This window comes from Diceros bicornis, chromosome 2, assembly GCF_020826845.1.
Source record: "Diceros bicornis minor isolate mBicDic1 chromosome 2, mDicBic1.mat.cur, whole genome shotgun sequence".
NCBI classification, from domain to species: Eukaryota; Metazoa; Chordata; class Mammalia; order Perissodactyla; family Rhinocerotidae; genus Diceros; species Diceros bicornis.
Window position 1 is genome coordinate 57,404,305 of NC_080741.1, and position 19,174 is coordinate 57,423,478.

The following is a 19,174-nucleotide window of genomic DNA, read 5'->3' on the forward strand; positions in this document are numbered from 1 at the left end:
CCATGAGGTAAATATTTGTACCTTCATTTCACAGAAGAGGAAATTGAGACTCAGAGAGTTTGTGGCTACCACAGAGCTTAGTCAGGATTTGAACTCAGGTCATCTAATTGTGGTGCACGTGAATGCACTAAAACATATTCCCAAGCCCATTGTAAAACCAGTAGATACAACCAGCAAAAGACCTTCCTTAAGGCATTTAAGGATGAAGTGGTTTGTTTAGGGCAAAAGGGAAGTTATGACCTATAAAGAGATGTTTAGGAGTTGAGAGGAAAAATATTATCCTTGATAATATGGTGATTTATAGAAAATAATTCTGTATATAAACCTCTTAGTTGGTTTTTTTTTTTGGTAAAAATATTAAGACAGCAGGGTGTATAGAAAGTCCAGAATGAGATTCAAAGTTTTAGTGTGACCTTGAGTTAATTCTTTACTTTTTTTTAAATTGTCCTAATTCTAAGGTTATTAATGTTTCTATTTTATTTTGTAGTGCATGTATTTTCTTTCTTTCTTTTTTCTTTCTTTCTCTTTCTCTCTCTCTCTCTCCTGCCCTCTTTTTTTTCTTTATTTTTTTAGAGACCAAAAAGGGAAAAATGTATCAATGGAAAATTACTATGATCTAGTATACTAAGTCTTTATAATTAACAATTCACTAGAAAAGGTAAGTTCAGATGAATAGATAGGTTTAGTACTTTTTCTTTTGTTCATTTAACTAAGATTTTAGCCATAAAATATGTCCTCTCTTTTGCTACTCTGTTTCCTCTTATTTTTCCTTATCTTTTTTTAGTTCCTTCTTACTTTCACCCTCATTGATAAACAATTAGTGCCTGGCATCACCATCAGAATTTGTGTGTACGTATATGTGTGTTTGCACCTTTTCACTCAGCTTGTCTCTACTCAATATTCCCTGAATATCTAAAGATTGGTATTAACAATATTTAATTCTATTTGATTGCCACAAATAGTCATTTTTATGGACTTTACACACAGTGGCTTTTGGATCAGAGCATTATATATTTGTGCCAATTTTGCTAAGATATTCTTTTTCTTTTTTTCACCTTTTTGACTCCCTTCACCTACTTCTCATCAGACACCATACCTCCTTCTGCATTCTACTAAGCTCTCTTTCTAGCTAAAGCCACCAAATATCCCCCTTTTCTCCCAGAGTTACGAACAAAATTATTGCTCAGAAGTAGGGGCACACAGAAAAAGTATCAATAAGCAGAGAGAAACTAGCTGGCTTCTAAAGAATTCAGTCGTTTATCTTCAATATTATTCTTTTTCTAGCTCAAATAGACAATTATGATAAATAGCATGTGTTGGGGGTAAGGGTGGGGGATGATTTTTCCTTGGTACTGATGTTTCCTTCCACGTGGGGAGACTTCAATGTAACATCCTGGATTTCTGTATCCTTGTACTCACTGCAGGAGAGGAAACTAACCTATCTGACTGGTAAATTTGGGAAAAGTTAACCAGATATGCTTTGCTCAGCTTCTCCCTTTTCTCTCTTAGAAGTCAGTTTCCTGCAGGGAAGGAAGTTTTCCTCTGTTCCTCTGGGTGGATATATCTGCTTAATTCTGGGTTTAGTAATATGAAGCCCATTTGCTCACAGATATAAACTACATCTTTCAACCTAGTCTATATCAGCAATTAAGGTTATAATTTGGTTCCCATATGTTTATACTTTTTTCTATCTCTTAACTGGTAAGAATTCAGGCAGAGAAAAGGAGAGCTATTTATTGGGACTCCTAAAGTCCCCAATACCTTGTGCAAAACTGTTTTACATGGATACATTGAAAAACATTATTAATAAGTCAAAACATTATTACTAGAATTTAAGTCCCATGAAGGTAGATTTTTTTTCGGAGGGGGATCTATTTTATTCTCATTGCTTAATATCTGGTAACTTGAAGAGTGCCTAACACATATATTTGTTGAAAGAATGAATAAAAGATGTGAAAATAGATTGTTACTTTCGGGTCTTAATCAAACACACTATTGGACTTTGGTTTACAAACCAAGATACTAAGATTCATTCAACAAATACTTTTTGAATGTCTACTACATGGGAAGCAGACAAAAACTATTGGGAAAAAATTATGAACAAGATAGGTACAATTACTGTCTTCTTAGGAAATGCCTACAGTGTAACATTATTAACTAAAATATTTATATTTCCATATTCTCTCACTATAAAAACATCTTTTAAAAGCTCCAGATGCTGAATATTACCAGTTCCTTTCCCTGGCATCCATTGAAAAATTGAAGATCAGAAACTGGATCAGTGAGATATGATTGGAGGAGATTTAGCCGAAGTCCTGTGGGAGGTTCATTAGTCATTTTTACTCCATTCTGTAGAATTGTTACTGGGAACTAAGACAAAATAAACAGAGAGCATTACTCAAAATAACCAGTTCGAGTCCTAAAAATGCATACACCACTAGATTAAAAATAGGTATAACAGAGGACTCCAGAAGTATTTTTCAAACCTCTTAAGATTAAGCCTTTAAAGCTTGACTAGGATATACAGTGTAACAGATAACTAAATAAATGTACTGAACTCCATAGGAAATAAACATACTTTTGGAGATGGATAGCTTGTGAGCCAAAGCCTAAAGGATGAGTTACAGACTTCAGGGGTAAAATCTTCACATATTTTCTCCAGTACAGGCATCCAGGAGACAGCAAGGTGACAATTCTGTAGGCAAACCCAAGTTCCTTCTTCTACTGCTGCTTTAATCATTTTTGCAGCAATTGGTCCTTGTCCCTGTCCCAGTGAAATAGCTTGAAATTTATTTCCAGACATAGCTTTATCATTTGCAAATTTCAGCAGGCCTAAGATGGCACAAAAAAAATGGTTTCACTGCTTACTCTAAAATTATAAAATATGCCTTATGTTTCAGTGGATAGGTATTTAATTGTGGGAAATTCTAGTTACCTTTCCTTATAAATACTGGATTTACTAACTGATTTACAATCATATGGACAAAAAGTGGACATTGAGCAAGATGATTTATTTATAATTTCTTAAAAGTTTACAGTATATGCACTTACTGGCCATGGGATCTGCTCCAGGAGATAGCACAAAAATTAAGGGAATGGTGCAATTTGAATCCAAGTAACTCTTTGTCAAATCAAATGGTGGAGGCTCTACAAACTTTTTCCCTAGTTTGTCAGTTACATAATTTATTATAGCTGGAGTTATCTGTTGAAGAGAGAAAAGACATGATCTTTAGAGTAATTTTTATTTCACATAATGCCTTTGATTATTACTGAAAACCAACGAAGAGTAAAATATGAGTCTAATAGCCAAGAAAAGCATGCAGCATATCATAGACAAAGTGCTAATTTCCCCAATACATAAAAAGTGTCTATAGATTGATAGGACAAGACTGACAATCCAAAAGAAAAATGGGCAAAGAAGACAAACAATTTCTAGAAAATGAATAGAAGTGGATCTTCAACATATGAAAAGATGCTCAATCTCATTCAACATAGCAGAGATTGCAAATCCTTCTTTGTCTCCTTTTGGTAATAGAACCCCCAGTTTTCCCAACCTTTCTTGCAGCTAGGTGTGGCCATGTGACTAAGTTTTGGCCAGAGGGATACAAGTAGAAATTATATATGGAGCAGAGTCACAAAACATAAAACAAGAGAAAACTGAGAAACACATCACAGAAAAGCACCAACCTGTGTTGTATACAGAAATACAAGGAAAAAGAAATGGAAATATAGAATCTTAAAACAAAAGATAAAATGGCATTATTAAGCCTCATATATCAATAATCACTCTAAATGTAAGTGGATTGAATTCTCCAATCAAAAGACACAGAGTGGATGGATGGATTGAAAAACAAGACCCAACAATATGTGGCCTCCAGGAGACCAATCGTAGCTCTAAAGACAAACATAGGCTCAGACTAAAGGGATGGAAGATGATACTCCAAGCAAATGGCAACCAAAAGAAAGTGGGTGTAGCTATACTTATATCAGACAAAATAGACTTCAAGCCAAAAAAGATAAGAAGAGACAAAGATGGACATTATGTAATGATAAAAGGGACATTCCACCAAGAAGACATAACATTTATTAATATATATGCACCAAACATAGGAGCACCAAAGTATATAAAGCAACTATTAACAGACCTAAAGGGAGAAGTTGACAGCAACACAATAATAGTGGGGGACCTCAACACTCCACTTACATCAATGGATAGATCATCCAGACAGAAAATCAACAAGGAAACATTGGCCTTAAATGAAACTCTAGACTACATGGACTTAATAGACATATGTAGAACATTCCATCCAAAAGCAGCAGAATGCACATTCCTCTCAAATGCACATGGAACATTCTCAAAGATAGACCATGTGTTGGGAAACAAAACAAGTCTCAATAAATTTAAGAAGATTGAAATCATGTCAAGCAGCTTTTCCAACCACAATTGTATGAAACTAGAAATCAACTACAAGAAGAAAACTGGAAAAGTCACAAATATGTGGAGACTAAACAACATGCTACTGAACAACTATTGGATCAATGAATAAATCAAAGGATAAATAAAAAAATACCTGGAGACAAATGAAAATGAAAACACAACATACCAAAACATGGGATGCAGCAAAAGTGGTACTAAGAGGGAAGTATATAGCAATACAGGCCTACCTTAAGAAACAAGAAAAATCTCAAACAATCTAACACTACATCTAAAAGAATTAGAAAAATAAGAACAGGGTGGCGCCATGGCTTAGCGGTTAAGTATGCGCGCTCTGCTGCTGGCGACCCGGGTTTGGATCCCGGGCGTGCACCGACGCACTGCTTCTCCGGCCATGCTGAGGCCGTGTCCCACATACAGCAACTAGAAGGATGTGCAGCTATGACGTACAACTATCTACTGGGGCTTTGGGGGAAAAAATAAATATTAAAAAAAAAAAAAGAAAAAGAAGAACAAATGAAGTCCAAAGTCAGTAGAAGGAGGGAAATAATAAAAATCAGAGCAGAAATAAGTGAAATAGAGACAAAAAAGACAATAGAAAGGATCAATGAAACTAAGAGCTGGTTCTTTGAAAAGATAAAAAAAATTGACAAACCCTTAGCTAGACTTACTAAAAAAAAAAGAGAAGGCTCAAATAAATAAATCAGAAATTAAAGAGGAGAAATTACAATAGATACCACAGAAATACAAAGAATTCTAAGAGAATACTATGAAAAACTATATGCCAACAAATTGGATAACCTAGAAGAAATGGATAAATTCTTAGAATTATACAACCTCCCAAACTGAATCAAGAAAAAATAGAGAATCTGAATAGACCAATCACAAGTAAAAAGATTGAAAGAGTAATCAAAAACCTCCCCAAAAAACAAAAATCCAGGACCATATGCCATCTCTGGTGAATTCTACCAAACATTCAAAGAAGATTTAATACCATCCTTCTCAAACTTTTCCAAAAAATTGAAGAGAATGGGACACTTTATGAGGCCAACATTACCCTGATACAAAAACCAGACAAGCGCAACCCCCAAAAGAGAAAATTATAGGCCAATATCCCTGATGAACATAGATGCAAAAATCCTCAAAAACATATTATCAAATCAAATACAACAATAAATTAAAAGGATCATACACCATGGTCAAGTGGGATTTATTCTAGGGATGCAAGGATGATGTGACACCCACAAATCAATCAATGTGATATACCACATTAACAAAATGAAAAATAAAAATCACATGATCATCTCAATAGATACAGAGAAAGCATCTGACAAGATTCCACATCCATTTATGATAAAAATTCTCAATAAAATGAGTATAAAAAGAAGGTACTTCAACATAATAAAGGCCATATACAACATACCCACAGCCAACATGATACTCAATGGGGAAAAACCAAAAGCTATCTAAAAACAGGAACAAGACAAGGATACGCACTCTCACCACTCTTATTCAACATAGTACTGGAAGTCCTAGCCAGAGCAATTAGGTAAGAAAAAGAAAGAAAAGGGATCCAAATTGGAAAGGGAGAAGTAAAACTGTCAGTATTTGTGGATGACATGATTCTAAATATAAAACCCCTAAAGAATCCACTAAAAACTATTAGAAATAATAAACAAATATAGTAAAGTTGCAGGGTACAAAATCAACATACAAAAATCTGCCGCATTTCTATACACTAACAACAAGCTAGCAGAAAGAGAAATCAAGAATACAATTCCATTTATAATCGCAACAAAAAGAATAAAATACCTAGGAATAAATTTAACCAAGGAAGTGAAAGACCTATACACTTAAACTATAAGAAATTATTAAAAGAAATTGAAGAAGACATAAAGAAATGGAAAGATATTTCATTCTCATGGATTGGAAGAATTTACGTAGTTAAAATGTCCACATTACCTAAAGCAATCTACAGATTCAATGCAATCTTAATCAGAATCCCAACAACATTTTTCATGGATATAGGACAAAAAATCCTAAGACTTATATGGAACAACAAAAGACTGCGAATAGCCAAAGCAATCCTGAGAAAAAAGAATAAAGCTGAAAGCATCACACTCCCTGATTTCAAAATATACTACAAAGCTATGGTAATCAAAACAGCATGGTACTGGGGCTGGCCCAGTGGCGTAGTGGTTAAGTTCATATGTTCCACTTTGGTGGCCCGTGGTTTATGGGTGAAGATCCCAGGCACAGACCTACACACTGCTCATCAAACCATGCCATGGTGGCGTCCCTTGTACAAACAATAGAGGAAGACTGGCATAGCTGTTAGGTCAAGGACAATCTTCCTCAAGCAAAAAGGGGAAGATTGGCAATAGATGTTAGCTCAGGGCCAGTCTTCCTCACTAAAAAAACCAAAAAAACAGCATGGTACTGGCAGAAAAACAGACACACATCAATGGAACAGAATTGAGAGCCCAGAAATAAACCCACACATCTACAGACAGCTAATTTTTGACAAAGGAGCCAAGAACATACAATGGAGAAAGGAAAGTCTCTTCAATAAATGGTGTTGGGAAAACTGGACAGCACATAGCAAAGAATGAAAGTAGACCATTATCTTACACCACACACAAAAATTAACTCAAAATGGATGAAAGACTTGAATGTAAGACCTGAAGACATAAAACTCCTAGAAGAAAATATAGGCAGTACACTCTTTGACATTGGTCTTAGCAGTATCTTTTTGAATACTGTATCTCCTTAGGCAAGGGAAGCAAAGGAAAAAATAAACAAATGGGACTACATCAAACTGAAAAGCTGCCACATGGCAAAGGAAACTATCAACAAAACAAAAAGACAACTCAGTAAGTAGGAGAAAATATTTGCAAATCATATATCTGTATTTGGATAATATCCAAAATACATAAAAAACTCACACAGCTCAACAACAAAAAAGTGAACAACCTTATCAAAAAATGGCAGAGGATATGAACAGATGTTTTTCCAAAGAAGATATATAGGTGGCCAACAGGCACATGAAAAGATGTTCAACATCACCAGTCATCAGGGAAATGCAAATCAAAACTACGGTGAGATATCACCTCATACCCATCAGAATGGCTATAATTAACAAGACAAGAAATAACAAGTGTTGGAGAGGATGTGGAGAAAAGGGAACTCTTGTACACTGCTGGTGGGAATGTAAATTGGTATAGCCACTATGGAAAACAGCATGGATATTTCTCAAAAAATTAAAAATAGAACTACCATATGATCCAGCTATTCCACTGCTGGGTATTTATCCAAAAAATGCAAAAACACCTATTCGAAGATATATGCACCCCTATGTTCACTGCAGTATTATTCATTATATATTCATTATTCATCATATTCATTATATATTCACTATTATTCATTATTCATTATAGCCAAGACTTGGAGGCAACCTAAGCGCCCATCAACAGATGAATGGATAAAGAAGATGTGGTATATATATATGTGGAGTACTACTCAGCCATAAAAAAATTGAAATTGTTCCATTTGCAACAACATAGATGGACCTTGAGAGTATTATTCTAAGCAAAATAAGGCAGACATAGAAAGACAATTACCATATGACTTCACTCATACGTGGAAGATAAACAAAGAAACAAGCACATAGATACAAAGAACAAATTGGTGGTTACCAGAAGGGAAGGGGGAGGGGGAGGGTGAAAAGAGAAAATGGGCACATATGTATGGTGACAGATGGCAATTAGACTTTTGGTGGTGAACACAATGCAGTCTACACGGAAGTAGAAATATAATGATGTACACCTGAAATTTATATAATGTTATAAACCAATGTGACCTCAATAAAAAAAAATGGTGTACTTAACAATAAAATACCATGCAATTGTAAAAAAGAATGAGAAAGTTCTTTATGAACTGATAGGGAAAAAAGCAATATGCAAAACTATTTGTGTTAAAAATAAATGGAAAAAGAATTTGTTTACATGCGCATAAAAGGATAACAAGAGGCAGACAATATTAATTGCCTGAAGGGAAGGAGGTTGAATGACTGAGAGATGGAGATTGGGGGTACATTTTTCACTGTATTCATATATTCATGTGATTCAAATTAAATTAAATTTAATTTAAAAATAAAAGAATGCTATTCATCAACATTAGCAGCAGAAAATAAGTACAAAGAGATATTAGACATTGTCATCTAAACGCCAAACAACTTTCTAAAGTTAAAACTGCAGGAATTCAATGAAAGGAGAAGAGATCATCACAGGCTTCTGCAGTCTTGGAAGGTTTGTGGAAAAGATGGGAAGGAAGGATGGAGTCATTATTCTATAGGTATTGAAAGACCACTGAAGGTTTTTCAAAAAGGAACTCACAATGATATAGCAGCTCTTTTTTTCTTTCTTTAATAATGTCACATGAGCAATGATGAAATCTTTTTTATCCTTTCACCATTAACACCATGAATAGTTTCTATCTAGCACAGTAGATCTTCAGTATACATTTTTAAGGAACGGGAGATGCTGAGGACACAGGGAACTTGCTCCCCATTACTCTACACTCTGGCCAGGGCCAATGCTCCCTGAGACGATGTAGCTGCAATCAAGTATGATAGTTTTCTATAGAAAAAGTACTTTGTTCCAGTAATTTAATCTAAGAAAAAGTCATAAGGGGTCGGCCTGATGGCGCAGCGGTTAAGTGTGCGCTCTCTGCTTCGGCGGCCTGAGGGTTTGCAGGTTTGGATCTTGGGCATGCACCGACGCACCGGTTGTCAAGCCATGCTGTGGCGGCGTCCCGTATAAAGTAGAGGAAGATGGGCACGGATGTTAGCCCAGGGCCAATCTTCCTCGGCAAAAAGAGGAGGACTGGCATCGGATGTTAGCTCAGGGCTGATCTTCCTCACAAAAAGAAAAGAAAAGAAAAGAAAAATCAGTCACCTATGGTATAATATCAAACAGTCTAATTGTATTTAATTGGAATCATGGGTGGAGTGGCAAAAAATATTTGAAGAAATAATGGCCAAAATTTTTCCCAAGTTGAGAACAACTACAAACCTACAGATCCAAGGAGCTCAATGAACCCCTCTGAGCATCTGAAATAAGGGTTAAAGAACCAAATAACAATAACTTTAAACCTAATACTTCACAAATGGCAAATTACCCAGGTTCCAAATGGAACACATTTGTCTTTTACCTTATCAGGTCTTAAGCACCGCAGAATTATTATTTTTTGTAGTTCATTTAGGCTCTTATCCATTGGTGCCGGAAATTTAGCATTGTGTGGCTCTTTACTGTCATAGATTTCCTGCCATTCATTTATATATTCACAAAAATGCTCCCTAATGGGAAAAAAAAAAGCTTAATAGTTATTTTCTCATTGGGAAAAAATTTAAAAAGAGATTGTTGAACAAGAGATGAATCAAGATAGCTATAGAACCATCTAAAAGTCACTAGATTACAAACTTACCCATCATTATTCAATGCTAAGTCATCAAGTTTAAACAATACCTGAGTCCTTTGAAGGCAGGAAATTCACTTGCATGACAAATTTCCTCCCAGCTTTTATCCGGTAGCCAAGTTGGATCAGGATTTTTCTCAGCACTCTTAAGACTTACTCCTCCAGTTAAAAGAAACATCAGTTCCTGGTAGTCAATCTCTTTCCTTGCCCTGTATTCCCAAAATAAGAACTGCTGTAAATTGTTAATTTAAAAATTGAATGAGGTCCATTTCTGCTTCTATACTTGGATGAAATAATCAGCACTGACTTACCCTATTGCTATAAACAATTAGAAAACTGGACAAAATGAATGAAACAATTGTTTTTGGAAATTATACAATAGCCAGTACAGGATTGTGGTCCCTGAAAAAAGGGAGACAAACAAGTTGATCCCTATGATCGGTTCAGCTATCTGCCTGGAGGCGTTTTCCAGACCACAAAGCAGGGAGGTGATCAAAATCAAAGCTTGGCAGTACTGCTGAGTTGAAGAGACAGAGATCAGAGTTAAGGAAGGCTGAGGCAGCTGGAATTTGTGGGCAGAGTACCAGAGAGGAGGGAGATGTATGGAAAAGGGGCTCCAGAAATCTGCATAGGTATCCTCTTATTCTATTGCTAAATGCTAAGTCATATATGAGTAGGTTAAAACTCCAGGAGGCCAGGCAAAGAATACCTGGGGAGCTATAAACTGAGTAACTACCAGAGCTCACACAGGACTGGAGGTATGAGTTCTTGCCAACTAGAATTGAATCTTTGTTGAACACCAGAGGAATTCAGTGGTGACACCAGAGGAATCATAGCTTAGCAGTGAACCTACCCTAACATTAGAATAAAGTTTACTCTACAACTGCCATAAGAAAGCTTAAAAACAAGCCTTGAAAAGACCAAACTGACCCAATAGTAATTTAACTACTTGCAAAAGTAATCTAATGATCTTTAAAGGAATATAAAAAACTAAGCATTTACCAATGTAAAATTCACAACATCCATAACCAGGAGAAAAATCAGTCAATAGATACAGACACAGAAGTGATAGAGATGATACACAAGCAGATAAGAATGTTAAAAGAACTATTATAAATATGCTGAAGGAGTTACAGCAAAACATGAACATGAAGAGAGAAATAGGCAATATAAAAAATAACCAATGCTACTTCTAGAGATAAAAAATACAAAATCTGGAAGAAGTGCAACTCTCACTATTTGCAGATGACATGATTTTATATATAGAAAACCCTAAAGAATCCGTTGGAAAACTATTAGGAATAATCAACAACTACAGCAAAGTTGCAGGGTACAAAATCAATCTACAAAAATCAGTTGCATTTCTGTATGCTAATAATGAACTAACAGAAACAGAGCTCAAAAAGATAATACCATTTACAATTGCATCAAAAAGAATAAAATACCTAGGAATAAATCTTACCAAGGAGGTGAATGACCTATACAATGAGAACTACCAGACATTATTGAAAGAAATCGATGATGACATAAAGAAATGGAAAGATATCCCATGCACGTGGATTGGAAGAATAAACATAGTTAAAATGTCTATATTACCTAAAGCAATCTACAGATTCAATGCAATCCCAATCAGAATCCCAATGACATTCTTCACAGAAATAGAAAAAAGAATACTAAAATTTATATGGGGCAATAAAAGACCCTGAATAGCTAAAGCAATCCTAAGAAAAAAGAACAAAGCAGGAGGCATCACAATCCCTGACTTCAAAACATACTACAAAGCAATAGTAATCAAAACAGCATGGTACTGGTACAAAAACAGACACACAGATCAATGGAACAGAATTGAAAGCCCAAAAATAAAACCACACATATACGGACAGCTAATTTTCGACAAAGGTGCTAAGAACATACAATGGAGAAAGGAAAGTCTCTTCAATAAACAGTGTTGGGAAAACTGGACAGCCACATGCAAAAGAATGAAAGTGGACCATCAGCTATCGCCATTCATAAAAATTAACTCAAAATGGATCAATGACCTGAAGGTGAGACCTGAAACTATAAAACTCATAGAAGAAAATATAGGCAACACACTATTTGACATTGGTCATAAAGGAATCTGTTCAGATGACATGCCTACCCAGACTAGGGAAACTAAAGAAAAAACAAACAAGTGGGACTTTATCAGATTAAAGAGCTTCTATAAAACAAATGAAACCAGAATCAAGATGAACAGACAATCCACCAGCTGGGAGAGAATATTTGCAAAATATACATCTGACAAGGGGTTGATCTCCATAATATATAAAGAACTCACACAACTGAACAACAAAAAAACAAACAATCCAATCAAAAAATAGGCAGAGGAAATGAACAGACACTTCTCCAAAGAAGATATACAGATGGCCAATAGGCACATGAAAAGATGTTCAACATCACTAATCATCAGGGAAATGCAAATCAAAACAACACTAAGATACCACATCACGCCCGTTAGAATGGCTATAATCACCAAGACAAAAACAACAAGTGTTGGAGAGGATGTGGAGAAACAGGAACCCTCATACACAGCTGGTGGGAATGCAAACTGGCGCAGCCTCTCTGGAAAACGGTATGGAGATTCCTCAAAGAATTAAAAATAGAGATGCCCTATGACCCAGCCATCCCACTACTGGGAATCTATCCAAAGAACCTGAAATCAACAATCCAAAGAGGCTTATGCACCCCTATGTTCATTGCAGCATTATTCACCATAGCCAAGAAGTGGAAGCATCCTAAGTGTCCCTCCACTGACGAGTGGATTAAGAAAATGTGGTATATATATACACAATGGAATACTACTCAGCCATAAAAAAAGACAAAATCGTCCCATTTGCAACAACATGGATGGGCCTGGAGGGTATTATGTTAAGTGAAGTAAGCCAGAAGGAGAAAGACAAACACTGTATGATCTCACTCATATGTGGAATATAAACCAACACATGGACAGAGAAAACTGTATTGTGGTTACCAGGGGGGTGGGCACAAGGGGTGAAGGGAGTCATATATATGGTGATGGACAAACAAAAATGTACAACCCAAAATTTCACAATGTTAAAAACTATTAAAACATCAATAAAAAAAAATCTGAAAGAAAAATTCACTGATTTCTTTCCAGAAGTACAGAAATGGAAAGGATTCATTACCAGTAGACCTACACTATAAGAAAAGTTAAAGGAAGTTTCAGGCAGATGGAAATTTGGATCTATATAAAAGAATAAAGAGCACCAGAAATGGTAACTGTGTGGGTAAACATAAAAGACTTCTTTCTTATTATTTAAGTCTCTTTAAAAGATAATTGACTATTTAAGGCAAACTAACAATGTGCTGTGGGATTTATAACACATGTATAAGTAAAATGAGTGACAACAATAAAAGAAAGGCTAAGAGGGAAGAGATGGAAGTATATTGTTGTAAGTTCTTATATTATATACATATGAAATAGTATAATTTTACTGAAAATAGACTGTGATAAGTTAAAAGGTATACTATAACCCTAAAGAAATCACTAAAATAATAAAAGAAAAAATTATAACTAATAACTCAACAAAGGAGATAAAATAGAATCATAAAAAATAATTCAAAGAAAAGCAAAAAATGAGGAAAAGTGGAACAAAACACATGGGCAAAACAGAAAACACACTATAAGATGGTAGATGTAAACATAACTCTATCTATTATCTTACTGAAGATGAGTGGTAGTGATTAATAGATCAGATAAAACAAGCAAGATCTAGCTACATGCTATCTATAGAAATACAGTTTAAATATAAAGACACAAATAGGTTAAAAGTATGGAAAAATATATACCATGCTAACACTATTTAAAAGAAAGTTGGAGGGGCTATAATAATACCATACAAAGTAGATTTCAGAGCAAAAGATATTTCCAGGAATTAAAAAAGTCAAGTCAATTCATTAAAAGGTCATAACAGTCCTAAACATTTATACTTCTAATAACAGAACATCAAAACATAAAGCAACATTGCTAGAACTGCAAGGAGAAATTTCTATAGTTAGAGATTCCAAACCTCTCTCAATAACTGATTGAACAAGTAGACAGAAAATCAATGAGGATATAGAAGATATATAGACCAGCTTGACCTACTTGACATTTATAGAACATTCCATCCAAGATCAGAAAAATACACATTCTTTTCAAGGGGACATAGAACATTTACAAAGGTAGTCCATATTCTGGGCCACATAATGTCTCATTCATAAAATTTCTAGGATAGGAATAACTGTGGAGACAGAAAAAAGATCCGTGGTTCCCTGGGGCTGGGAGTAGGAGCAGGAATTGACTAAATGGGCACAAGGAAACTTTTTGAGATAATGGAAGTATTCTAAAACTGGATTTTGGTGATGGTTGCACAATTGTATAAATGTACCAAAAATCATCTACCTGTATTCTTACAATGGATGAATTGCATGATATGTCAATTATACCTAATAAAGCCAAAAAAATAAAAGGAATAAAGGATATATCTATTGAGTGACTTCCATTTATATCAACAGAAAAAGGTGTAAAATAGCATTTACAGTGTGTTACCTTTGTCTAAGGAAGGGAAAATTTTAAAAACATACATATATTGGCTTATTTTTATAATAATTTAAGCTTGGAATTAAATGGATGGATTTAGTTGCAGATTAGATGCACCTGAAGAGAGAATTAATGGGCTAGAAGAATAAAGCTTTGAGAGGCAAAGAGGATAGAAAATACAGATGAGAGAATAAAAGACATAGGGAATACATGAGAAATTCCGAGATACATGTAACTAGAAAAGAGAGAGAGAATGAAGAAGAGGCATTATTTGCAAAAATTATGACTATTTCCCAAAATAGTTGATAATAATCACAGATTCAAGAAGCCCTATGAATCCCAAGCATGACTAACACCCCCCACTCCCCCCCGCCAAAAAAAACCACTATTAGAAGTTTCATGGTGGTTATCTCCGGTGAGGAGGCAAAGTCTAGTAGAGATTGGGAAAGAGCACAAGAGGAGCTTTTGGGATGCTGGTAATTTCTATTTCTTGGTCTGGGTGATAATTATATGGGTTTGTTCACTATAGTAATTCATCAAGGTAATACTTAGGCTTTATTTTTTGGTAAGTTATATTTCAATTTAAAAGAGTATGAAAATAAAGCACATCTGGCACATAATACTTAAAACCAAGGAAAAAAGATAATCTTAAAAACAGCCCACGATACAAAATGCCTTATTTTCATAGGAAGAATAATTCAAAACAATGGAAGCTAGAAGACAATGAATAGTTTCAAAGTGCTGAAAGAAAATTCTATATCAAGCAAAAATACACTTAAAGACTGAAAGTAAAATAAAAATGTTTTCACACAGAAGAGAACTAAGAGCATTCATGATCAGAAGACATAATAAAGTACTAAAGAGTATTTTTCAGATAGAAAAATCCAAATTTCATATGGACACTTGAAAATGAAGAAAGGAACAAATAGCAACAAAAAGGGTAAAAATGTGAGTAATTTTAAATGAAGATTTATTGTATAGAAAAAATACATCTTGTAGAGTTTAAAATATGGAGAATATTGAAATATATGGCAACAATGGCAAATAAAAGAAGGGGTAAATGAAGTTAAAATGTTCTAAAGCTTTGCATGTCTGGGAAGAGGGTAAAAGTAGCAAATATAATTAGACTCTGGTATTTTAAGGATGCATGTTGTACTTTCTATGTTAATTACTAAAAGAAGAGCAAATGAGGGTACAACTACAAAGACAAAAGAGAAGGAAAATGAAAAAAATTAAAAATCAACTTCATAAAAATGTAAGAAAGGGACTTCTGGTTTCTGGTCTGGCACATTAGGAGGTTGGAAGTTGTCACTCTTGTCCTCACAACAAGAAAAAGGCTGAACAAATGGAAATTCAGCAACTCTTTTTTTTTTTTTAATTTTATTTATTTATTTATTTTTTCCCCCAAAGCCCCAGTAGATAGTTGTATGTCATAGCTGCACATCCTTCTAGTTGTTGTATATGGGACAAGGCCTCAGCATGGCCGGAGAAGCGGTGCATCGGTGTGCGCCCGGGATCCAAACCCACGCTGCCAGCAGTGGAGTGCACGCACTTAATCGCCAAGCCACGGGGCCGGCCCATCAGCAACTCTTCTTAAATCTGTCAGAGAATTGAGGTCATAGGACAAATTACTACCCCCAAAATTGGAGAGACAGACAGGAAGACAGAGAATCACCAATTATTGGAGTAGAAACTTTCAGGGGAACCAGTTACCTGGGAAGGAAAACTTAAGCTGTAATTGACAAATTGTTACCAGTTCAGTGTGGACAGGTTAGAGAGTTAAAACTTCAGGAGAAGCCAGTCATAGAGTGGCCTCTGCACTTTTGTAAGTTTTACCTCCAGGAGCCCTGCCAGGTTCTCACAGTGAAGATCAGAGAAAAATCCCCTACTGCTTCTGGCAGTGAGAGGGGAAGATTAGTCATTTTGAAACATGCCCAGAGCATCTGTTCTTCTTAACAAGGCCTTCCTTTAAGAGAGACTATTTTACCAGATCCTGGGGAGAGAGAAATACCCAGCTCCAGCCCCCTCTAGGCTTCCACATAGCAAAAGGGAATACCCAACTAGAGCCCTCTCTAGGCTTCCTGTCTCACTTAAGAGGTAAAAATATCAGAAGTATTTGTTAAGATCACAGCCTAGAAGCACAGGCTCACTAAAAAAAGCTGAAATCTAATCATAGGACTAAAGAACACTTTCTCTTCCCCTACCCATTACCACCGCATCAATAGGGATCAGGGTAACACAACTGAAAGAATTGTCTTAGACCTTATTTAAGAAGAAGTCTCTAGGTAAATCAAAAGACAATAAGGGAGGCAAAAACAAGGATGTCAGAAGAAATTTTAGCCTCTGACAGCTACAACTAGAGAAAACAGTAAACAGAGGCTACCTCCTAGTTAGATGCATAAAATCTTACATTAAAGGCCCATTTACCTCAGTTCTTTTTACCCAGTACACCATATCTGGCTTTCAACAAAAAAATTAAAATGACAAAAAACACAGTTTGAAGGTACAGAGCAAGTATCAGAACCAGACTCACATATGTTAGAGATGTTGGAATCATCAGACTGGGAACTTAAAACAACTGTGACTAATATGCTAAGAGCTCTAATGGGAAAAGTGGACAACATAAAAGAACAGATGGTAATGCAAGCAGAGAGAGGGAAACTCTAAGAAATAAACAAGAAAACATGCTAGAAACCAAAAACACTATAAGAGAAATAAAGAATGCCTTTGATAGGCTCATCAGTAGGCTGGATGTGGCCTAGGAAAGAATCAATGAGCTTGAAGAAATGTCAATAGAAACTTCCAAAACTGAAATGCAAAGAGAAAAAGGAATGAAAAAGACAGAACAAAACACCAAAAACTGGGGGACAATTACAAAATGTGTAATATACACATAATGGGAACAAAAGAAGGAGAAGAAAGAGAGAAAGGAATAAAAGAAATATTTGGGGTAATAATGACAGAATTTTCCTAAATTAATGATAGACACCAAACCACAGATCTAGGAAGCTCAAATACCAAGAAGCATAAACACCAAAAAAACCTACACCTAGGCATAGAAAATCAAAGACAAAGAGAAAATTTGAAAAAGCCCAAAGAGGAAAAACACCACCTTACCTATAGAAGAGCAAGGATAAGAATTACAATAGACTTTTCTTCAGATAGTGCAAAGAAGATAAGAGTAGAGTAAAATATTGAAAGTGTTGAAGGAAAGAAGCTACCAATCTAGAATTCTGTATCCAACTAAATTATCCTTCAAAAGAGAAGGAGAAATAAAGATTTTTCTCAGACAAAAATTGAGAGATTTGTCACCTGTAGGCCTGCCTTGCAAGAAATTCTTCAGAAAGAAGGAAAATTATATAGGTCAGAAAGTAGGATTTACATAAAAAAGGAAGAGCATTAGAGTGGGAATAAGTGAAAGTAATGTAAAATCTTTTTTCTTATTCTTAATTGATATAACAGATAATAGTTTGTTCAAAATAATAATAATAGCAACAATGTATTCCATGATGAAATATAACTAATGGATAAGTGAAATGAAATGGCATCAATGTTATAAGAGACAGGAAGGAATTGATAATATTTTGTAATAAGGCACTTGCACTATCCAGGAAGTGATATAGTGTTATTTGAAAGAGGACTTGGATTAGTTATGAATGTACATTGCAAACTCAAGGGCAACCACTAAAAATTAAAAAAAAAAAAAGTATAATTGATAGGCTAAGAGAGGAGAAAAAATGAAATCACACAAAATGCTCAATTAAAACCAGAGAAAGCAGAAAAAGAGTGGAAGACAACAACTACAACAAAGAACAAGGCCAATAGATAGAAAACAATAACACATATGGTAGATATTAATCCATCTATATAAATCCATCTATATCAATAATCACTTTAAACATCAGTGATTTCACTACAGCAATTAAAAGACAGAGACTGTCAGAGTGGATACAAAAAATAAGACTCAACTATATGTTGTCTATAAGAAACCCACTTTAACTATAAAAACACAGATAGATGAAAAGAAAAGGGATGGAGAAAGATACACCATGCTAACACTAATCAAAAGAAAGCTGGAGCAGAAAATCAGTAAAGACATAGTTGAACTAAACAGTACCATTAATCAATTGAATATAATTGACATCTATAGAATACTTTATCAAAAAATATCAGAATACACATTCTTCTCAATCTCATATGGAACATTCACCAAGATAGATCAAATTCTGAACCATAAAACACACCTTAACAAATTTTTTTTTTTTTTGTAAGGGAGATTAGACCTGAGCTAACACCCATGCCAATCCTCCTCTTTTTGCCGAGGAAGACTGGCCCTGAGCTAACATCTGTGCTGATCTTCCTCCACTTTATGTGGGACACCGCCACAGTATGGCCTGATAAGCAGTGCATTGGTGTGCACTCGGGATCCAAACCTGGACGGCCAGCAGTGGAGCATGCACACTTAACCACTATGCCACGGGGCCGGCCCCAACAAATTTAAAAGAAGGGAAATCATACAAAATATGCTCTCAGACTACAATGGAATTAAAATAGAAATCAATAATAGAGAGATAGCTGGAAAAATTCCAAAATACCTGGCAATTAAACAACACACTTCTAAATAATACATGGGTCAGAGAAGAAGTCTCAAGAGAAATAAAAAAATATTATGAATGAAATAA

The 19,174-nt window shown here is 35.1% G+C and overlaps 1 protein-coding gene across 1 annotated transcript in view; it reads right to left on the minus strand.

Annotated features, from left to right (window-relative positions):
• DNAH12 (dynein axonemal heavy chain 12) overlaps window positions 1-19,174 on the minus strand; it is a 203,106-nt gene that overhangs the window by 16,973 nt on the left and 166,959 nt on the right. Inside the window, exons 61-65 of the mRNA XM_058561687.1 lie at window positions 9,961-10,119; window positions 9,647-9,791; window positions 3,052-3,202; window positions 2,579-2,832; window positions 2,230-2,370 (exon numbers count right to left, since the gene is read on the minus strand). Coding sequence (XP_058417670.1) covers window positions 2,230-2,370; window positions 2,579-2,832; window positions 3,052-3,202; window positions 9,647-9,791; window positions 9,961-10,119 — 850 coding nt within the window. The remainder of the gene's footprint in view (window positions 1-2,229; window positions 2,371-2,578; window positions 2,833-3,051; window positions 3,203-9,646; window positions 9,792-9,960; window positions 10,120-19,174) is intronic.